At 43.7% G+C, this 20,932-nt stretch overlaps 1 protein-coding gene across 1 annotated transcript in view; it reads left to right on the plus strand.

Annotated features, from left to right (window-relative positions):
* The window catches only part of EFCAB2 (EF-hand calcium binding domain 2), a 48,901-nt gene extending 32,588 nt beyond the window's left edge, over positions 1 to 16,313 (plus strand). The window contains 5 exon segments of the mRNA XM_054396893.1: positions 13,106 to 13,185; positions 15,016 to 15,058; positions 15,156 to 15,222; positions 16,176 to 16,288; positions 16,290 to 16,313. Coding sequence (XP_054252868.1) covers positions 13,106 to 13,185; positions 15,016 to 15,058; positions 15,156 to 15,222; positions 16,176 to 16,288; positions 16,290 to 16,313 — 327 coding nt within the window.
* Positions 16,314 to 20,932: the final 4,619 nt, after the last annotated feature.

A 20,932-nucleotide genomic window follows, 5' to 3' on the forward strand; every position in this document is an offset into this window, starting at 1 on the left:
CCTTCCGCCAGGGGGAGGTAAGGGATAATGGAGATAACAGAATCTATTGGGATGTGTACATCCAGTGGCCTGGCACTTCAAAATTTCAGAAGTACAGGGCCTTGGTTGACACAGGAGCTCAGTGCACCATAATACCATCAAATTATCAAGGGGGAGAATCTATAACTATTCAGGGAGTCACTGGTGGATCTCAAGAGTTGTTTAAGATAGAGGTTGATATAAGTTTAACTGGGAAGCAGTGGAAGAAACATACTATTGTAACAGGTCCTAATGCACCTTGTATTTTGGGAATTGACTTTCTGAGAGAAGGGCGTTTTAAAGACCCTAAGGGTTACAAATGGGCTTTTGGAATAGCAACTGTAGAAATTGATGGAGGAAAATTGAAGTTGTCTGTCAGACCTGAGCTTTCAGATGAATCTGCAGTTGTGGGACAACATGAGATAGAGGATGTAAAGCTGCCGGTTGCTTCTCAAACTGTGCATCACAGACAATACAGAACCAACCGTGACTCTTTGGTGCCCATTCAAAACTTGATTCGTCAGCTGGAGAGTCAGAAGGTCATCAGCAAAACTCATTCACCTTTCAACAGTCCAATCTGGCCTGTGAGAAAGCAGAATGGAGAGTGGCGTCTGACAGTTGATTTCCGTGCCTTGAATGAAGTAACTCCACCCATGAGTGCAGCTGTACCAGACATGATGGAACTCCAATATGAGCTGGAATCCAAGCAGGCCAAATGGTATGCTACCATAGACATTGCTAATGCTTTCTTCTCTATTCCCATAGCAGAGGAATGCAGGCCTCAGTTTGCTTTCACCTGGAGAGGCATTCAGTACACATTCAATCGTTTGCCCCAGGGGTGGATTCACAGTTCAACCATCTGCCATGCAGTGATCCATGATGCTTTGGAGAAAGGTGGAGCTCCAGAACACATTCAGTTCATCGATGACATCATCGTCTGGGGTGAGACTGCTGATGAAGTCTTCGAGAAAGGTAATAAAATCCTTGACATTCTCTTGCAAGCTGGTTTCGCTATCAAGCGAGACAAGGTGAAAGGACCTGCCAGAGAAATCCAGTTTCTGGGAGTGCGGTGGCAAGATGGTCGCCGTCACATCCCAATGGATGTGATAAACAGAGTCTCCACCATGGCAAATCCCATCAACAAGAAAGAAACTCTGCGCTTCCTAGGCATAGTGGGATTTTGGAGACTGCACATTCCTGGATACAGTCAGATTGTGAAACCTCTCTATGATGTGACTCGAAAGAGAAACAGTTTCCAATGGGGTCCTGAGCAACAAGCAGCTTTGACCAGATCAAGCGAGAGGTAGTCCAAGCGATGGGTCTGGGACCTGTCCGAACTGGTCCAGACATTAAGAACATTCTGTACACAGCTGCGAGTGACAATGGTCCAACCTGGTGCTTATGGCAAAGAGCTCCAGGGGAGACACGAGGACGTCCTCTTGGTTTCTGGGGTCGTGGCTACAGAGGCTCAGAGGCAAACTACACTCCAACAGAGAAAGAGATTTTAGCTGCTTATGAAGGAGTGAAAGCTGCTTCTGAAGTGATCGGAACTGAGTCACAACTTCTTCTAGCTCCTAGATTGCCAGTTCTGAATTGGATGTTCAAAGGCAAAGGTTCTTCACCACATCATGCAACAGATGCTACCTGGTCTAAGTGGATGGCTCTGATAACACAGAGAGCTCAAATGGGAAATCTCGAAAGGCCTGGTTTGGTGGAGGTGATCACAAACTGGCCAGAAGGCACAAGCTGTGCTAAACCTCCAGAGGAGAGAGTAGCTCGTGCTGAGGAAGCTCCTCCTTACAGTGATCTGTCTGATGATGAAAAGAGATATGCTTTGTTCACAGACGGTTCCTGTCGTCTTGTTGGGAACAAGCGGAGATGGAAATCTGCAGTGTGGAGCCCAACGCACAGAGTGGCAGAAGCGAGAGATGGAGAAGGAGAATCCAGTCAATTCACAGAGGTAAAAGCTGTCCAGCTAGCTCTTAACATAGCTGAACGTGAGAGATGGCCAAAGCTTTATCTCTACACCGACTCGTGGATGGTAGCCAATGCCTTGTGGGGTTGGCTGAAAGACTGGAAGAAGAATGGCTGGCAGAGGAAAGGAAAGCCAATCTGGGCTGCAGATCTGTGGCAAGACATTGCTGCTCGCATTGAGAGAATCCCAGTGAAAGTGAGACACATCGATGCTCACATTCCTAAGAGCAAAGCTACTGAAGAACAACAACACAACCATCAGGCAGATCTAGCTGCAAGAGTTTCCCAGGTGGACACAAACTCTGATCCTGATCCTGATCTTGACTGGAAACACCGAGGTGAGCTGTTCTTAGCTCGGTGGGCCCATGACTCATCAGGATATCAAGGCAGAGATGCAACCTACCGATGGGCTCGTGACAGATCCATTGACATTTCCATGGATGCTATCACATAAGTCATCCATGACTGTGACGTTTGTGCTGCTATTAAGCAGGCAAAGCGGATCAAGCCCTTGTGGTACGGTGACCGATGGTCCAAGTACAAGTATGGTGAAGCCTGGCAGATTGACTACATCACTCTACCTCGTTCTCCATCTGGTAAGCAGTATGTGCTGACTATGGTAGAGGCAAGCACTGGATGGCTGGAAACTTATCCAGTTCCTCATGCAACTGCACGTAACACCATTCTTGGCCTGGAGAGACAAATCCTGTGGAGACACGGAACTCCAGAGAGGATTGAGTCAGAAAACAGAACTCATTTCAAGAACAATCTTGTAAAAAACTGGGCCAAAGAGCACGGCATTGAGTGGATATTCCACATTCCCTACTATGCACCAGCTGCAGGGAAGATCGAACGCTACAACGGTTTGCTGAAAACCACTCTCAAAGCCATGGGGGGTGGATCCTTGAAAAACTGGGAGAAACATTTAGCACAAGCAACCTGGTTGGTGAATAGTAGAGGTTCAGTGAATCGAGCTGGACCTGCCCAATCAGATTTGTTGCGAAAGGAAGAAGGTGATAGAGTTCCTGTTATCAGAGAAAAGAATCTGTTAGGCAAAACTGGGTATTTTCTCCTTCAGGAGAGGCCAAACCTGTCCGAGGGGTGGTTTCTGCTGAAGGTCCTGGTCACACCTATTGGGTGATGCAAGAAAATGGTGAAATTCAGTGTATTCCACAAAGAAATCTAACTTTGGCTGATAGAGGTTAAATTCAGAGTGTTGCGCAGACACAGCATCGCGCCCAAGAGGAGAGTTCATGAGATCTACGGTGCACGAACCCTGAGAGCCCTGAGTCACCTGAGAGTCCCTGTTCCTTTCTTCGCTCCATCTGCGAGGAAACAAGCTGTTTGCTGTTTTTCCTGTGATTTGACTCTTTTGAATCATCTACATCTGAGATAGCCGGAATGGACTATGGTCTTTATTCACCTATTGTTGTAGATATTATTTTAGATTAGATAAATGATAGTAGCAGCCAATGGAATTGTTTAGAAGGGGTGGACTGTGGTGGTTTGAAACTGTCTTTTTAATTTTTCCTTGCAAAGTTCAGAACAGAGAAAGTGAAAGAATGTAAATAAGTCACTATTGGGTGTAAGAAAGCAAAATAACGATTGTTCTAAACACTTCCATTGGATAGATAGAAATGTTTAAGAACTATTACCCAAAACAAAGTTGGCATTCTGCACATTCTGCGTTCGGCAGTGGGGGCAGTTGCTGGGCTGTCTGGCTGCTGTTTCTTCTTCTCTTCTGGCTGAAGATAACACGTACTGACCTTGGCAGCTAAGTTAACAACTTTCTGCTCTAACTAAACTCTGCTTCTCTGTCCACGGGGGTCTGGGGGGGGAAGCTCCTGGGAGAGGGAGGCCCCTTTGGGAGGGTCCCCTTGGGGGGAAGCAAAGGGAGATCGATTGTGCTTTTTCTGTTGATTGTATATATTTGTGAATGTTGTGAATTTTGTATATTTGTACATATTCATTGCATTTCATTGTAGATTTTAGACTCTGCTTGTAAATACAGCTTTTCATTTGCTTCCAGACTGAGCTAGCCTGGTTATTGTTGGTGGGGGGGAATTTCAGCTCACACCGACACAGCTTGATGCTTGAAGTCCCAGATTCAGTGCACTGCCCTGCCACAGATCTCCTGCATAGCTCTGGAAGCTGGTTTTATTTCGTTGTGACTCAAGTCCCTAAATGTTATGTGGGCCATAATAATATGGCTGTGAGAGCAGAGATACAAACATAATGAGTACTTCAACACAGTAGCTGTGGGAGCTGTGCATGTACTCAAAGGAAAGAGAGCAAAACTCACAGAGTTTGAACAAGCAAATACTTGTTACTTTCGCAGTCCTTGTGTGAAGGGGAGGAATTAAAGAAAAACATAAATGGGAAATGAGGTGTAGAACAGGAGTGAGTATGAGGAAGAGAATGGATACATATATCTGGAAATCTGAATACTTGCTGACTTAAGTGAGGTTAATATGTTAAATATATTCATGTATCTATCTTGTGTTAGAAATAGGATTAATTTTAACAGTTCAAGATATTGCTGGGCATGTAGAGCCACTGAAATGTGTTCTGTGGTGCCTAGAGACATGGTTTAGCAACGGACTTGGTAGTGTTAGGTTAATAGTTGGACTTAATAATCTTAAAGGTCTTTTCCAGCATAAACAATTCCATGAATATATGAAATGGAAGTTGTTCTATCCAGACCAGAGGACACTGAGGTTGCTCATCACTTCCCAGGACTAGGTCCATTGTCAGGAAGGACATGGGGTACTTTCTGAAGGCAAATGGGGTGGGTTGAGACTACGCCCCAATAAATTCCTAAAATAGTTATAGACTGTCTCTTGACAGTTTGATGGTATTAAGGTGCACTGAGCTCCTGTGTCAACCAAGGCCCTGTACTTCTGAACTTTTGAAGTGCCAGGCCACTTAATGAACACATCCCAACAGATTCTGTTATCTTCATTTTCCCTCTCCTCCCATTGGCAGGAGGCAGGGCACCACTAATTCTGAGCATTGCATGTACAGTTGGCACAGTGCTTAGTGTTAGAACCATTGCTCAAGCGACTGGAGTTGTTCCAGAAAACTGAGGTAGTAGCAGCTACCCTTCTGGTATTGTTACCTCTGGTTCTGCCCCTCTGCAGCTCCTGCATTCTCCTCAGAAGAGCAGAAGTGGGCTCACCATCCCACTTATTCATGGTTTTACCAAATTGATCATGCAGGGTTATCCAAAGACTCCCAAATGATTGCTGCTGTCTGTTTTGGATTGGCCTAGTTTGAACTGGCCTTCCAGGAGGATGTCTATTTCTGACAGCTGAAATTTGCATCCATTCAGAACAGGAAGGAGTGATCTCATCCCTCTTTGCCAATTTGGATATGGAGGTTTTAAATTCCTCCTTCAGCTCTTTAATGCCATCCTTTATCTCTCCAGCCAGGTTTTTATGGCTGAGACCAAAGAAATATGTTTAAGACTATCCTCCAACTGCCTCATTTGGAAAGTACAATAACCCCGTATCTTCTTGAGACAATTCTGCTTGCCAAAATACCTGCATAGGAAGGAAAAGCAAGTTTAATGAGTTTCTTGGCAAGACCTGTTCCCACAGGTACTTCATCAGGATTCAGCATACCATAATTTCCATAAATTATTTCTCTCTCAGCAAACTCTCAAACGCTTGATTCCCTCATCGATTGTTGACCACTTCTGTGGGTTCCAAGGTAAATCATCCCCGGATGGATACTGCATCAGCGCTGCTTGGAAATCCGCAGCTGGTTCGCAGAAGCAGACGCGGCTAGCACAGGAGCAGCACTCTGGGACCGCGCTCCTGCCGCCAAACTCGCTTCCATTCCGGCCACTGCCGGCGGAAGTCTCTATACCTTGGTAATGGCGGACGGAGGCAGAGCTGTTGGCGGAAATGTCTTCCGCTCGCTAGCCTCAGTAATGGTGGTAGGCGCAGACGCCATTCCATAAAGCAGAATGTCTGACCCACATTTTTCGCAAGTAAGCCTATTAAGGTCAGTGTTCGCCCTCAGGATTTTGCCACAGCTCCTACTGCTCGCAGCCGAGTTTGCTGCCACTGCCTGTGCAGGCTGCTGGCAGAGCTGCTCCCCCACTGGCTTTTCACAGCACCGCTGCCGCTTTTGGTGGTTTTGCTACTGTTTTCCCTATTTCCGTAGGGAACCACTCCACATCTCTGTACCAAATCTTTTCTGCAGTTGGTTTGGGAGAAGGCCCCCGTGCTACTTGCAAGGACTCTGTAGCTTGCTGTTTCAGCATTCGGCGACACTCGCCGGCCCCATGCCACGGTCCTGCCGCTCCCCCTGCTGTGACTTGAAACAGATTAATTAACTCCTGCCTGCCTGCTACCGCCTGCAGAAAAATCAAAAACTTGCCTACCTTTGCATCTCTCTCTCTCCAGAATGCTATTATAACAACAAGGAACAACAAATTCTGGCATAGAAGACAGACTACTGTCAGACTCAGGTCCCCAACAAAACTTTCAGTTACAGGAACACTATATTCAAGAAACTCAGAAGGAATACTTACAGAAATGTTGCCACATCCCCCATAACCTATAAATCCAAGGCAATAATCACCAAGCCTTCCACCAAACACTGCTTTCACCCAACATATGCTTTCTGGCAACATATGCGTAGGTGTAAGAATACACAAGTATAAGAATACGTAAGTATAAGAAATCAGGTACTGATAAAACAAAAATGATACAATAGGGGCAAAAAGAGGCCAGAGAAGCCAAAATAGCTTCATTCTTGCTTTCTTAACCTTAATATTAATTAATCAGTTGAGCAAAGCCCTGAGACGGGTGCCAATTAAAATGTGGTTGGTTGAGACTATGCCCCCAACAAATGTGGAGAATTACCCCCAAAATAAATCACCAGCCTAGCCCAGTTGGTTCAAAGCAGAATGAAGCTATATTTACAAAGCAAGTAAAATGTAGAAATACACGATGCAACGAATATGTACAAAATATATTTACATAATTTACAATTTAGAAACAACACAAGGTTCCCCTTGAATTGTTTCCAGACCCCTCTGGACAGTCCAGGGGGGCTGCTCACAACCACCTCCCTTTTCTCTTCCCTGGTACCTTCAAAGATACAACACAAAATCAGTTCAGGCAGCAGAAGGTCAGGAAAGAGAGATAAGGGAGCAAGCTGTGCAAGCCGCAGAGAGCAAGAGACAGAACAGTTTATGCAACTAACTTTTATCCCAGTCTGCAAGCAAATGGAATGATACAGACATAGCTATGTTGTTATTTTGCACCCAATTGCTAACTTTATTTACCTTTTACTATTTTCTATTCAAAGTCTCTGGAATTTTCCTAGGCATCAGCCTAAAACTGTAACAGCAAAATACAAATAGTACACCAACAAAAAGGGACAGATCTCAATGATATGGGTCAGCAAGAGATGACCACTTCAAAGTCATTGGCTACATTTAGCTCTGAAGTGAGTGCTCCTGGTATGAGAATTAGGATGACCTTCAGCTGTTTGGGTGAGCAGATTTGATGGGTTTTTTTTGCTCTTAAATATGGTTTATGTAGCTTATCCTCTTCACGGATGCTTTGGGTCCTTGCTTTTGCTTGTCTTGCTTAATATAATACGTATCTATCTATTTCCAATAAATAGCTATCCATACTTTTTTTTTCCTGCCTGTGTACTTCTGACCTAATACTAATTGAGGCACAAATGTCCCCTAAAAACAACCTATGTACTTATACATCTCAATATTTGTGATGCATGGAATAGTTCCACACATTGAGTGACTGTTACATCACTGTGAAGAAGTTTTGCCTGGTGCTTTGTTACATCGTTTCTTTCAATCAAGTGGTAAAACAAATGATGGTCAAAGGCACCACTTGATACAGCTTCATTTCCTTGCTAAAGATTCCTTCCACTAGGCTTACCAAACAAGGTAAAAAGGTGCTTTTTCAAGCCAATTTCCACTCTAAACAGCAAGAGGTGATGGCTGCCTGTTTTTAGCAAGCAAACACCTTCACAAACACTGGAGACCGCCACTAGCAAGAGAGCGACTTGGGACAGGCGTGGTGAACTCTGCTGAGTGGTGCTTTATTTTGGTTTCTTTTGGGGGCCTTTTGGGCTTCTTTTTGGTATTTACGAGCTGTTGTCTTTAGGAATGTGCAGATTTTCAAGCTTTGGAATGAAGGTTCTGACTGCATGAATACTGCCTTCAGCTCCAAAGTTGCTTTTTCAGTTGTTTCTTGGCAATGAAAATAATGAGTGACATTTCTTTAAAGAATCAAGGGCTGGTAACTGCTGCTTTTTCTGATTTTATATGTCCCATATTTCCAGATCCAAAACATTTCTGTTCCTTAACATGCAAGGCATCTAGGGCAGTGGCTAATGCAGCCATCTCAGCTAATTTCTTCCCATTAGATTCTAATACTGAGAACTGAACAGGCTGAAAAATTATTTGTGCAGTGTGATTAATATCAAATGGACACAACAAATATGTATCTATAACATGCAAAAGCTGCATCATTTCACTTGAATTCACACCATACTTTGCTACTGTGGATCGCAAATCCTGCACAACTTTCCAGCCCAAAACTTGGTGGTTATCTTGCTGACCAGTCCCTAGAGGTGCTTTTTCCACAGGAAAAGCCATAGGCTCACTAGAGTCATCAGAAACACTCATAAGGGAATGCGTCTGCCCTGGAGTGGTGATCATATGCGGCGTTTCCAGCTTTTCCACTAAATCCCAATCACTCTCTGCAGCAACTTTTCTGATGAACCTGCTGCCAAAATCTCGCTGGCAGCTGGGTGTGTGTGTGTGTGTGTGTCACTGTTACACCACAGGTGGGCAAAGTCCATGGAGTAGACACACCGAGAGGTCGACGTCCCCCTCCCCCCACAATATTTTGTAGCTGCACACTGAATGAAAACTCCCTTCTTATTTTTCTCCTTACCGTCAGACAGCAAAGGAGAAAACTGCTGCTGCCTCTGTGGATCATTAGGCTCATTACACTCCTCCTTTATCAAGTGTCCCTTCAACTGATCATTTGGAGATTGATAGACCAATGGTAACTGAGCAAAGTCGTGGGGACTTTTCCATTTCATAGGGATTTTAAGCTGCTCATTAGGATAGGGATATTTCTGCTCACCGGTGCCCTTTTCCTCCTGCGCTGATGGAGTGACTGGGTGGCTGGATCCCGGAGGGGGGGGAGGGAGGGGGGGGGGGGCGGAGCAGAAGGTGCTGGCATGTTCTCTACCGCTTTAGTTATCTCCCCCACACCCAACTCAATTTCCTTTTCCTTTAGCTCCGTTTTCAGTTCCTCCTTCTTTTTATCTTGCTCTCGCTTGGTATCTTTTAGCGTTTCATTAAGTATTCGCCAGGTAGTAGCCATATCTACAACTTCTTTATCTCCTTTCGATATAGCATCCCATAAATGACTACCCAGCTTCTGCTACACAGCAATGCTAAGGGCAGTGCTGCAGGAGGGCTCAAATCCGTGCTGGCTACCCCATAAAAGCAGCCTTCTTAAATCGTAGTCACTAACATTTACACCTCTACGTTTCAGTAACGTTTTCCAGGTTCTGCGGACTAAGTTCTCTTCTTTTGTTAAATTCTGTCCCATTATGTTCCTAGTGGCTCACCTTAATAGGTGTCAAGGTTCAGGTCCGGACCAAGCAGATTCCCCTCTGCTCTCATGCTTCACCAGGCTCCGCCACTGCCGCAATCGCCAGCGGCCTCACCAATCACATCGGGGTCACCAGATGTCGCTGTTGTGGCAGACAGAGCGACACATACACACTTGTAGTCGTAAACAGAGTAGAGCATTTATTGGTTTTAGCAACACCTATTTATATGCTTTCTATGCTATTGTGGCTACTTTCTAATTGGTTAACAGGTTGTTTTCAGTATTCTTATTGGTTATTGCCATATTGCTATGGTTATTGCTATTTGTGTCGAGCTACACAAAGGTAAAATTCAAACATTTTATCTCACAGTTTCCTAGGTGCTCTCCATCCTTGCAAACTATCTGTATCAATTCTGCTCCGGGACTTTCCAAGTCTTTATGGATACACAGTGATCTGTCCAAGGTTAATTTCTTCTTTCTCAGGCAAGAGATCCACAGTCTCACAGTAGCTTCCTACAACCTCCTCTCTTTATTGGATTTGGAGGGAAATATTGTAACTAAAGATGAGGAAAAGGCAGAGGTACTAAATACCTTCTTTGCCTCAATTTTCAACAGTAAGACAGGAGGGCTTCAGGATAACTGGGCTCCTGAACCTGTAGATGGGGTCAGGGAGCAGTATAGTCCCCCTGAAATCCATGAGGAAGCAGTTAGAGGCTTGCTGAGCCACTTGGATACTCACAAGTCCATGGGACCAGATGGGATCCATCCAAGAGTACTGAGAGAGCTGGCAGATGAACTGGCCAAGCCACTGTCCATAATTTTCCACCAGTCCTGGCTCACTGGAGAGGTCCCAGATGACTGGACGCTGCCCAATGTGATGCCCATCCACAAGAAGGGCTGGATGGAGGATCCAGGGAATCTACAGGCCTGTCAGCCTGACCTCAGTGCCAGGCAAGATTATGGAGCAGATCATCTTGAAGGCAATCACAGCACACCTGCAGGAAGTCCAAGGGATCAGGCCTAGCCAACACAGATTCAGGAGGGGCAGGTCCTGCCTGACCAGCCTGATCTCCTCTTATGACCAGGTGACCCATCTGGTGGATGTGGGGCAGGCTGTGGATGTAGTCTACCTGGACTTCAGCAAGACCTTTGACACCATCCCCCATAGCAAACTCCTGGCCAAGCTGTCAGCCCATGGCTTGGACAGGAACACTCCACACTGGGTTAAGAACTGGCTGGAGGGCCAAGCCCAGAGAGTGGTGGTGAATGGTGCCACTGCCAGCTGGCAGCCAGTCACTAGTGGTGTCCCCCAGGGATCAGTGTTAGGCTCAATCCTGTTTAATATCTTTATTGACGATCTGGTTGAGCAGATAGAGTCCATCATCACTAAGTTTGCAGATGACACCAAGTTGGGAGCATGTGTTGATCTGTTAGAGGGTGGAAGGGCTCTGCAGAGGGACCTTGACAGGCTGATCAGATGAGCAGAGTTCAATGGCATGAGATTTAACACATCTAAGTGCCAGGTTCTACACATTGGCCACAACAACCCCATGCAGTACTACAGGCTGGGGACAGAGTGGCTGGAGAGCAGCCAGGCAGAAAGGGACCTGGGGTGACTGGTTGGTGGTAGGCTGAACATGAGCCAGCAGTGTGCCCAGGTGGCCAAGGTGGCCAATGGCATCCTGGCCTGTATCAGGAATAGTGTGGCCAGCAGGAGCAGGGAAGTCATTGTGCCCCTGTACTCAGCACTGGTTAGACCACACCTTGAGTACTGTGTCCAGTTCTGGGCTCCTCCATTTAAGAAGGACATTGAGATGCTTGAATGTGTCCAGAGAAGGGCAACGAGGCTGATGAGAGGTCTTGAGTACAAGCCCTGTGAGGTTGAGGGAGCTGGGGTTGTTTAGCCTGGAGAAGAGGAGGCTCAGGGGTGACCTTATTGCTGTCTACCACTGCCTGAAGGGAGGCCGTAGCCAGGTGGGGGTTGGTCTCTTCTCCCAGGCAACCAGCACCAGAACAAGGGCACACAGTATCAAGCTGTGCCAGGGGAAGCTTAGGCTCGAGGTGAGGAGAAAGTTCTTCACAGAAAGAGTAATTGGCCAGTGGAATGGGCTGCCCAAGGAGGTGGTGGAGTCACTGTCCCTGGAGGTGTTCAAAAAAAGATTGGATATGGCTCTTGGAGCCATGGTTTAGTTGTTGTGAGGTGTTAGGTATTAGGTAATAGGTTGGACTTGATGATCTCTGAGGTCTTTTTCAACCTGGTTGATTCTGTGATTCTGTGAAAAGAGCATGCAGAAGTAGTTGCAGGTCTTCACTTAAGTTGCATGTATTAGGCATCACCTTCTGCTCTGACCCAGCTCCCAAGAGACCTGTCACAGTTAGATTTCAGATCAGTGCACATTTGAGTCTTCTTTCTTTTGGAGCTGTAGCTGTGTCTGTGGAGAAAGGTGTTGCTGCTGCCACGTGAGGCCACAAGGCATGCATCCATTTTCAATGCAGGCAGAATGGCTAACTCCATTCAAAGGGCTTTTTTGGGTGGGGAATAACACTTGAAATTTTCAGGGAAGGGATGCACCAGAATGATAGGGAGTAGTTTTTACCACATTTCTTGTTTCCAGTGAGAGTACAAGAATGAATGTACAGGAATGCAGTGAGAATGCTGCTAGAAGTGCCCAATGTTTTGGGACTAATCTGTTAATTTATTTGGGAGGGAAAGAGAGCTTTTTCTTTGTGTAGCATTTTAGGGGTTACCTTATGACTGTTTCAGACTGCCCTGACTCTCCGGTCCTGTTCCTGACAATTGTTTCTGGCTACTAAACAATGTGGAGGCAACAAATTCCATCCTTGAGATATACTAGGCTGTGGCTATGTCCAAACTAGCACATTAAATATGTCCAGAAGCATCCTTGGGTGTTGAAGCCAGCTGGCACAGAGCAGCTCATATCTAGCCTGGTAAATGCTTTATGTGGTAAATGTTTTACCGCTGGGGAAAAGTCCCCAAGGTCCTAGCCAGGCCTGGTAACTGCTTGGGGGAGGTGTTAGGTGGCAGAGGCCAAAATCATGTCAGGGAACGTGCTAATGGTTTGCTGTTATGGGTGATCACATTACAGTGCTTGGGAATGTTCCAGGTCCTGCTAGACTTTACTAGTATGAACACAGTCTGAATATTTAAACCTCTGCTGAGTTATTGTGGGGGATAAGATCAGTTACTGGGCATCCAGTTCCTTTGTGTGATTGGGTTCTAAGCACAAGAGGGCAATGTTGATTTGTTGAAAGTGTAGTAGCAGGCCTCTATTTTGCCTGGTTTATTATTTCTTGAATTTCTATTTGGTCACAAGCATTTCACTCAAATGTTGTGGTGCCATGTGATATTAGCAACCTGAAAGAAATATTCAAAGTCTAACTCTGTAATTTTAATGCTGGAACCACCCCAGTTTTCTGGTTTTCATATTAGATTGCTAATGAGTTATATAACCTGCCATACTTAAGTTTTATTTTAGGTAGAAGAAGAACCACCAACAGGATACATTCACCTGGAAAAATTTCTTCCAGTGATGACAAAAGTCCTACTTAACAGAAGGTAATGGAAAGTGGATTTCCTGTGTCTGTAGTTTATTCCAGATTGACAGGGTTGATTCTGAATAAATGTATCTACAGTAATTTTATGTAACTGGTAGGAGCACAGATTTTTTGTTATTGTTGTTATTTAAACTCATTTTTTGTTAGATAGATTGATAGATTTTGTTTTCAAATTACTTTGTCTACATAAAATTATGTTGCATGGGTGATATAAATAAGATCATGCGATAATAAATTGTGATAACATGCAGCTTTTGTATTTTTAATGTGAATCTGAATTAACTTGCTGCACAACTGTTTTGTGCACCTCAGAAATATTTTATATGCAAATTAGGGTCATAGCTGTTACTTTGTCTGAAGGTGAGTTACAGTTACTAAGAAACACATTCTGTTACAGTGTATTTTTGATAAATTGTATAAATCAGCTTCATATTCATGTCTCAAAATTACTTCCAAGTTCTGTGGAGTATACACAACTAGTACTCTCAAGACTGTTGACCTAAAGTCTGGAACAAAACCACTATTCCTTATTCAAAGGTATACACGAATCTTTGCATGTACTTGTGCTATTTTGATATTTTACACTAAAGGCAAGATTACCTATAGTGAATTTTTCTTTTTTTTTCTTTTTAAAGATGGAAGCCAAGGGTTTTGGGAAACTTAGTCTTGTCCAATATTGAGAAGTTATTTTACATACAAAAGGCCTTTTGTAGGAGGGTATTCTACACAGGAAATAGCTATAGGATTTTACAGCCTTCGGTCTGTGCTTGAGAGTCTTTGTGTCTGTGCCTGGATACAGATCAGCCAGCAGTGTTTGGGTCTTGGTGTGCTGGCATAGATGTATTGCCTTCCCAGCTTTCTGCATCTTTACCTCTCTGGCCTTCGTGGCACGTTTCTGGCTTCACACTGATGGAGCCAGAAATTTCCCCTTCACAAAATGATACCTTGCTGCTCTAGGCTTTCTTCTCCACATGCTCTCCACACAAAGTTATGCACACACACATACCGCACACACAAAACAAACCATACACATTCCTCAGGCTAGTGCAGTCTTGTCAAGATCTACTTTATATTTTTGGGCACTGTGTCCCAGGGCACACTAGATTTGGATCATGAAAAACAAGGCCTTTTCTTAGTACATTTGATTTTTAGATAGTAAAAGTGCAAGGAGGGTCTGGATGAAACAGTCAAACAGTTAGAACCTCCCTGGCTTCAATAACTTCTCTTCAGTATTGGGGTTGGTGAGAATCTACTGGGGTATGAAAGGTTTTGTTGTGCAGGTTTCCTTTCCAGCTCTGAAACCAATTACACATATACATGCACACATATGCATGCATGCATGCAGGTGCCCAGTTCTCCTGTCTCTCTAAAAATGATAGTGACAGATCTCTTCTTTTATAGCTGCCAGACTACTTTGCTCATCATCAGCTCATTAGACTGTCAAAGTCTCACTAGGTGATCTGTTGCCTAGCTACCAGTGTACCTGGACAAAACTTTGCTTTCTTGGTTTGGCCATCCTCTGCTCAGTGCATTGGCTGTATGGAATGATTCAGCTATTACTGATTTCTAGTAACCCCTTCAGCCAGTCCAGACATGCAGAAGCCATTCATCTGGCTCCTTAGCACAAGGTAAAATAAACAGGAGTACAATAAAACGCCTAAGTGGTAAAGATGTGGACAGTTTCAAAAAGTCAAGCTGTAATTAAATGTTTGATAAACAAACTCATAGAAAATAAGTTTTCCTTTTCCTTTAGTGCTCGTATTTCATTCTTTCAGAACAGTACAGCAGCTTGGCAAACAGTGAGTTAACTTTTCTGATTCAATGGTTTCAGCTACCGGCCAGTTCCAGAAGATGTTCTTCTACATGCATTTGAGGTCTGTAACTAAATATTCAAGTACCTAATTGCTGGAAAGAAGTTTCTAATTCTTGGTTCTCTTTCTTTAAAGGCTTTTGTTCTTTTTTTCTCTAAAGGCTTTGGATGAGAATAAACATGGATACCTTACTAAAGAGGAGCTAGTCAAGTATTTGACTCAAGAAGGTAACATGACTTTTATAATATTTGAATTAAATAAACATTACATGTATAGATGGCACCTTGAGGTGCTCATTCTGCATGCCAAAACTTGAGTGAATAGATAGGTTTTCTTCAAAAAATACTTTTGCTGTCATGAGTGATTGCAGACTAGAACATTTCATTGGTGAATAATGCAGGGAAAGAATGCTTATGTGCCTGCTTGCAGACACTATATGATAGAGATTATTATTATTAAGAGTCACAATTCAATCTTGTATGGATATTTTATGATTCTCTTCATATCTTTCAGCATTCTAAGGATGTTACTCTTTTTCTGTTCTCTTGTAAAATTGTACCTTAGATTTCCAGATGGTTCATTTAGGAATGCTCATTCATTCCTGCATTATCTTGATCTTAATTCTACTGCCATATGCAAAGAAAGAGATTCAAAGATGAGATTTAAGTTATGTATCATGTAATCCTTAGTATACCTCGAAGAGCCTGCTTTTCTTGCATGGCTGACTCATGCCTGCAGGCCTCAAGTATGTGCAGGCTTTGCAGAAGACATCCTCAGATGGGAACCTTGTTCTCAAAAAAGGGTGAGGTAGGGCATTAGCAGCATTGAAGCTCCTAAAGGAGAAAAACCAGAAGCCTTTTGTGATGTATATACAAGTGCAAGGATAGCCAAATAAGAGATAATCCTGACAAAAATGGTGATAGAGAGAAACAGGCTGTTCTGGAGTCTGTGAACTAGAAGATCAGAAGATCCAAGTGCTTCATCTCTTTCCCTTGGACCAGCTTGCTTGATGTGCAGGACTTACATTGGTAAAAGTGAAGGAATTGGATCCTTAGTATTGATCCTTTTCTTCTCTGTGTGAGAACCAAAAGGAGATTCTCGCAAAGGAAAAGTGGTGTCATTTGCCACTGTTCAAAAGAATAGTTATGAAGACAACATGCTATTCTCTGCTGTCTTTCAGGTGAGCCCTTTAGTCAGGAAGAAATGGAGGACATGCTCTCCACTGCTCTAGATCCAGAAACCAATACCGTTCGCTACAGAGACTACATTTCAATGTTGATAGTAGATGAAGCTTAAGACCTTCTCCTTTAATATTTGATATGCTTTTTGTTAGCAGCAAGATAGCCTAGCAGTTAACTGCACTATCCATTTTAAAAATATAACATAGCTCTGCTTCCACCTTAGTGCTTATAATTAAAATAAAATCTGTTTAATTGTATTTTCTTGGGTTCTGTATACATATTGAAATGTATTCACATCTGGAAAAAGAGCTCTTGATAGAAATACTTTGTAAAGTATTGTGGTGGGTTGAAATTATCCCCCCCAATTAATTTGGAGAATTACCCCCAAAATGAAAATTGCCAGAGCAGGTCAGTTTGGGATGGAAGCAAATGAAGCTATATTTACAAGCAAACTAAAATCTAGAAATATGAAATGCAATGAGTATGTACAAAATATACAATATGTGTACAATATATGTATATACACACATATACACAATTTATAAACAACACAGAAACTCCTCAGAACCCCCTGGACGGCTCCAGGGGACCCACTCACTTCCTCCCCCACTCCCTCCCTCCTTCCAGTTACCTCACACAGTAGTCAAAACAGAGATACCCTGGCAAGGCTGTGGGAGAGAGAGAAAAAAGTTGCAAGCAGAAGCGACAGGAGAAGAAAAGAAAGAACTGTTTATGCCTCTGCTCTATATTCCCATTAGCAATCCAATGAATTATATAGACCTTATCATTATTTTCCTTTTACATCCAACGGTAATTTATTTTCAGTCTTTGGAGTCAGGGACTAGGCTAAAGTTCCCCCTTCAAACTGTTACAAGTACGTGTGGCAGTTTTAGGCTGATGCCTAGGAAATTTTCCACAGATTGAGTAGAAAGTGGTGGAATGTAAATAAATTACCATTGGTTGCAAAAGAAAATTAATGATAAGGTCTAAATAATCCCATTGGTCTGATAACTAACATAAAATTAGTTCTATAAACTCATTTTCTCTCTTTTTGGCTTCTTTGCTCTAGCAAGTATTAGCTGGTCGCTTCTGCTGGCTTGCTGACCTTGGCTGCATTTCTTTGTTGTGGCTAAGTACTAACAAGCTACTCTCTGCTTTTCTCCTCTTTCCCGGGGCTGGGGGCGGGGGGGAGGAGAGAGGGGGGACTTGTTGGTAGCAAACTGGTTTTGTCCAGGGGGGATCTTGTGTTGTTTATAAATTGTAAATATATGTAAATATTGTATATCTTGTACATATTAATTGCATTTCATATTTCTAGATTTTAGTGTGCTTGTAAATATAGCTTCATTTGCTTTCCAACTGAGCTGGTCTGGCAATTTTATTTTTGGGGGTAATTCTCCAAATTAGTTGGGGGGTAATTTCAACCCACAACAGTATGGAAAAGAAATAATGGAATTCGGTTTGAAGATGACAGGGAAAGTTGAACGATGACACCAAGCTGTGTGGTGCAGCAGACACACTGGAGGGAAGGGATGCCATCCAGAGGGACCTTGACAGGCTGGAGAGGTGGGCACAAGCCAACCTCGTGAAGTTCAACAACACCAAGTGCAGGGTCCTGCATCTAGTTTGGTGCAATCCTAAGCACCGATACAGGCTGGGCAGTGACTGGCTTGAGAGCAGCCCTGAAGAAAAGGACTTGGGGGTGCTGGTAGATGACAAGCTCAATATGAGCTGCCAGTGTGTACTTGCAGCTCAGAAAGCCAATCACATCCTGGGCTGCATCAAGAGAAGCATAGCCAGCAGGTCAAGGGAGGTGATTCTTCCCCTCTACTCTGCTCTGAGACCCCACCTGGAGTACTGCATCCAGTTCTGGAGCCCCTATTACAGGAAAGATCTGGACTTGATGGAACGTGTCCAGAGAAGGGCCACAAGGATGATCAGAGGGCTGGAGCACCTCTCCTGTGAGGACAGACTGAGAGAGTTGGGGCTATTCAGTCTGGAGAAGAAAAGGCTCTGAGGAGACCTTCTTGTGGCCTTCTGGTATCTTAAGGGGGCCTACAAGAGGGTGAGGGACTTTTCAGGATGTCAGGGGAATGGAGCAAAACTAGAAGTGGGTAGGTTCAGATTGGATGTTAGGAAGAAGTTTTTCACCATGAGGGTGGTGAGACACTGGAAGAGGTTGGCCAAGGAGGTGGTAGAAGCCTCATCCCTGGAAGTTTTTAAGGCCAGGCTGGATGTGGTTCTGAGCAACCTGATCTAGTGTGAGGTTTCCCTGCCCATGGCAGGGGGAGTGGAACTGAATGATCTTTGAGGTCCCTTCCAACCCTGACAGTTCTGTGTTTCTGTGAAAATAATGTTTTTAGAGTCTAGAAGTGACTTTACAATTGCTTCTGAAAAAGTAATGGAAAATGAGACATGTGAGAGTGGGTAATAGGTAAGTGAAACTGTGAGGGCGTGCTACTAATATGAAGCTTATATATTTAAAAGTAATGTTTGCTTGCATTTAACTAATATGGCACCAGGTAGGTTACTCCTTTAAAAATAACATAATAGATGAAATAACTTCTAGTTTCTGTCAAATATTTGTGTTTTGTTTACCATAGTCAATTAAACAGAAGCAGTTAGTTCCATTTTATGTTACACATCCACTGGCACATGGTATTTTGGTTCTGTGTTAAACATGCAGGTAACACTCAAACCATTGCCATAGTCAAATTTACAAAGTAAGCCTTGAGAAAATTTTTGTTACTCTAGCCAATAGACGGTTCCCCTTTCATAACCAGTTTGAAAGTCAGGAGCTTAAATTGTTCAATACTTAGAATCATAGAACTGGAATTTGATTTTCATAAACTGACAAAGTATATATTTTTAAAAAAGTTAGCATAGAACATGACTCAACTGTCCTTACTAGAAGACCACCACAGACCTCTGTGGCAGTTTAGGCTGGGTGCCCCCTGCCACTGCCGCATGAGATACACCTCTGGTGTCCTGGGTGCCCACCCACAGGGGTGGACACAGGAAACGACGTATTTCTACCCATAAATCCTGCACCCTATAAGGCCATCTGCAAAGTCATTCTCTTCCTCTTTCTTCCCTCTCTGCTCCCACGGGAGATGTCCTCTCTTATCGGGTAATGCCGGGGGAGTATCCTCAAGGCCTCTTAGGCCTGTCTAGGCCTAATGCCAGGAGGAGAATGGAGGGGGGGGGCAGTCTCAGACCTGGCCAGCCTGAGACTTGCCAAGCAGTGGGAGGGGGAAGAAAGAGCCCTGGGGGGTTTGGGTTTATCCTCAGGTGGGAAGAAGGGAAGGATTGGGAAGCTTTGGGAATACTGTGAGGGGTTCTGTACGCTTTGGGATACTCTTTGTCATTATGCTTTGTAGTTTGTAGTTCTCTGTAGCTTCACCAATTGCTTTTCCATTTAAACTTTCCATCACTCTCCAATCCATTTGTGTGAGTCTCATTCTTTTGTCCCTTTCGGGGCAAGAGACGATCTGTCTGGCCCTAAACCAGCACAACCTCACTGTTCTTCTCATTTCTAGTTTAATAATTTTACTGACTGTTACTGTAATGTTGTCATTTAACTTGAGTTCAAGTTCTTTCCCCTTGAGTTCTTGCCTTGAACATCATCTTTTAACAAGTGACTGGCAGTTGCCCTCAGCTGATGAAGTCTCAGCTTGTAGGAGAAGATTCTGTGGTCTGGTCGTCAAAGTCACCATCTTGTACTTTATGCTTCACACATTCCACCCAGCTTCTTTTTTTCCCCATTCTCGGCCAAGTTTGTTTTCCTCCTGTACAATCTCCTACCACTCTTCTGCCTTCACTGCATATTCCAGCACTGTGTCATCAATAGACTTAATTGAATGATGAAATATGAGGAAGAATGACAAACAGAGGCATTGAACACCTTACCCCATGTCATGCCCTTCTAGTGGCAGAACTGAGAACAGCACAAGGGCTCCTCATGTCAGCTCTTCTGCTCTACCCATTTGTTTCACTTAAGCTGGAAGTTCAGAGAAGGGAGCTGCTATGCTTTGCAGAGGAGAGATTAGCATGATCTAAATGAGGTGATGGAAGCAATCTGAAAGAGACTATTTTAAAGTTCTGTTTATACTTCTCTAATACGAATTGTCTTTCACATATTTTCTTAAAAACTAAAGATACAAAGACTTAATGAGGGTGAAAAACATTTGCCTAGTTCAAAGCTGGGTTTCAGTCTAGGAACCAGTGTTGCACCAGTCCTAAGACTGCAATGCACTCTTGTTAAAACATTTATTGTGTCAGTAAGAGTTGAACACAAAGGTAATCATTGATGTTATAATGTGTGAAGATACAAGTTTTTGACGATTAATGTAAAACCAACAGAGACCCATTAAGAAAAAATATTTTTATTTGCCTTCTTTAGTTTTTCTGTTTGGAAGTTGAAGTTATTTTCCCTGGATGAATCCTTCTTCCATTTGAGGTACAGTGTGTTGTACTGTATCTCTGACACAGCTGATGTGTCAGCTCCTCCAGCCCTATTTTCTTATACTTGTCCACAAGTAAGGTGTGTGCAAATAGGACAGATAAAAGCAAATTGCAGTCTCCACTTTGGACATAAGTACTCAAATTCCATTGCCTAGAGAGTTTCCAAACTGGGAATGAAGTGTCAAAACCCAATCTCAGACTTGCAGGACCCTCAAAGCTGAGTGCTCCCTACCAGCTAGGATCACGTAGCAGATGTGACTGGCTTGTGAAGGAGCTTCTCCATGAGTTGCCC

This window comes from Indicator indicator, chromosome 2 (genome assembly GCF_027791375.1).
Source record: "Indicator indicator isolate 239-I01 chromosome 2, UM_Iind_1.1, whole genome shotgun sequence".
In the NCBI taxonomy this organism is placed as follows: Eukaryota; Metazoa; Chordata; class Aves; order Piciformes; family Indicatoridae; genus Indicator; species Indicator indicator.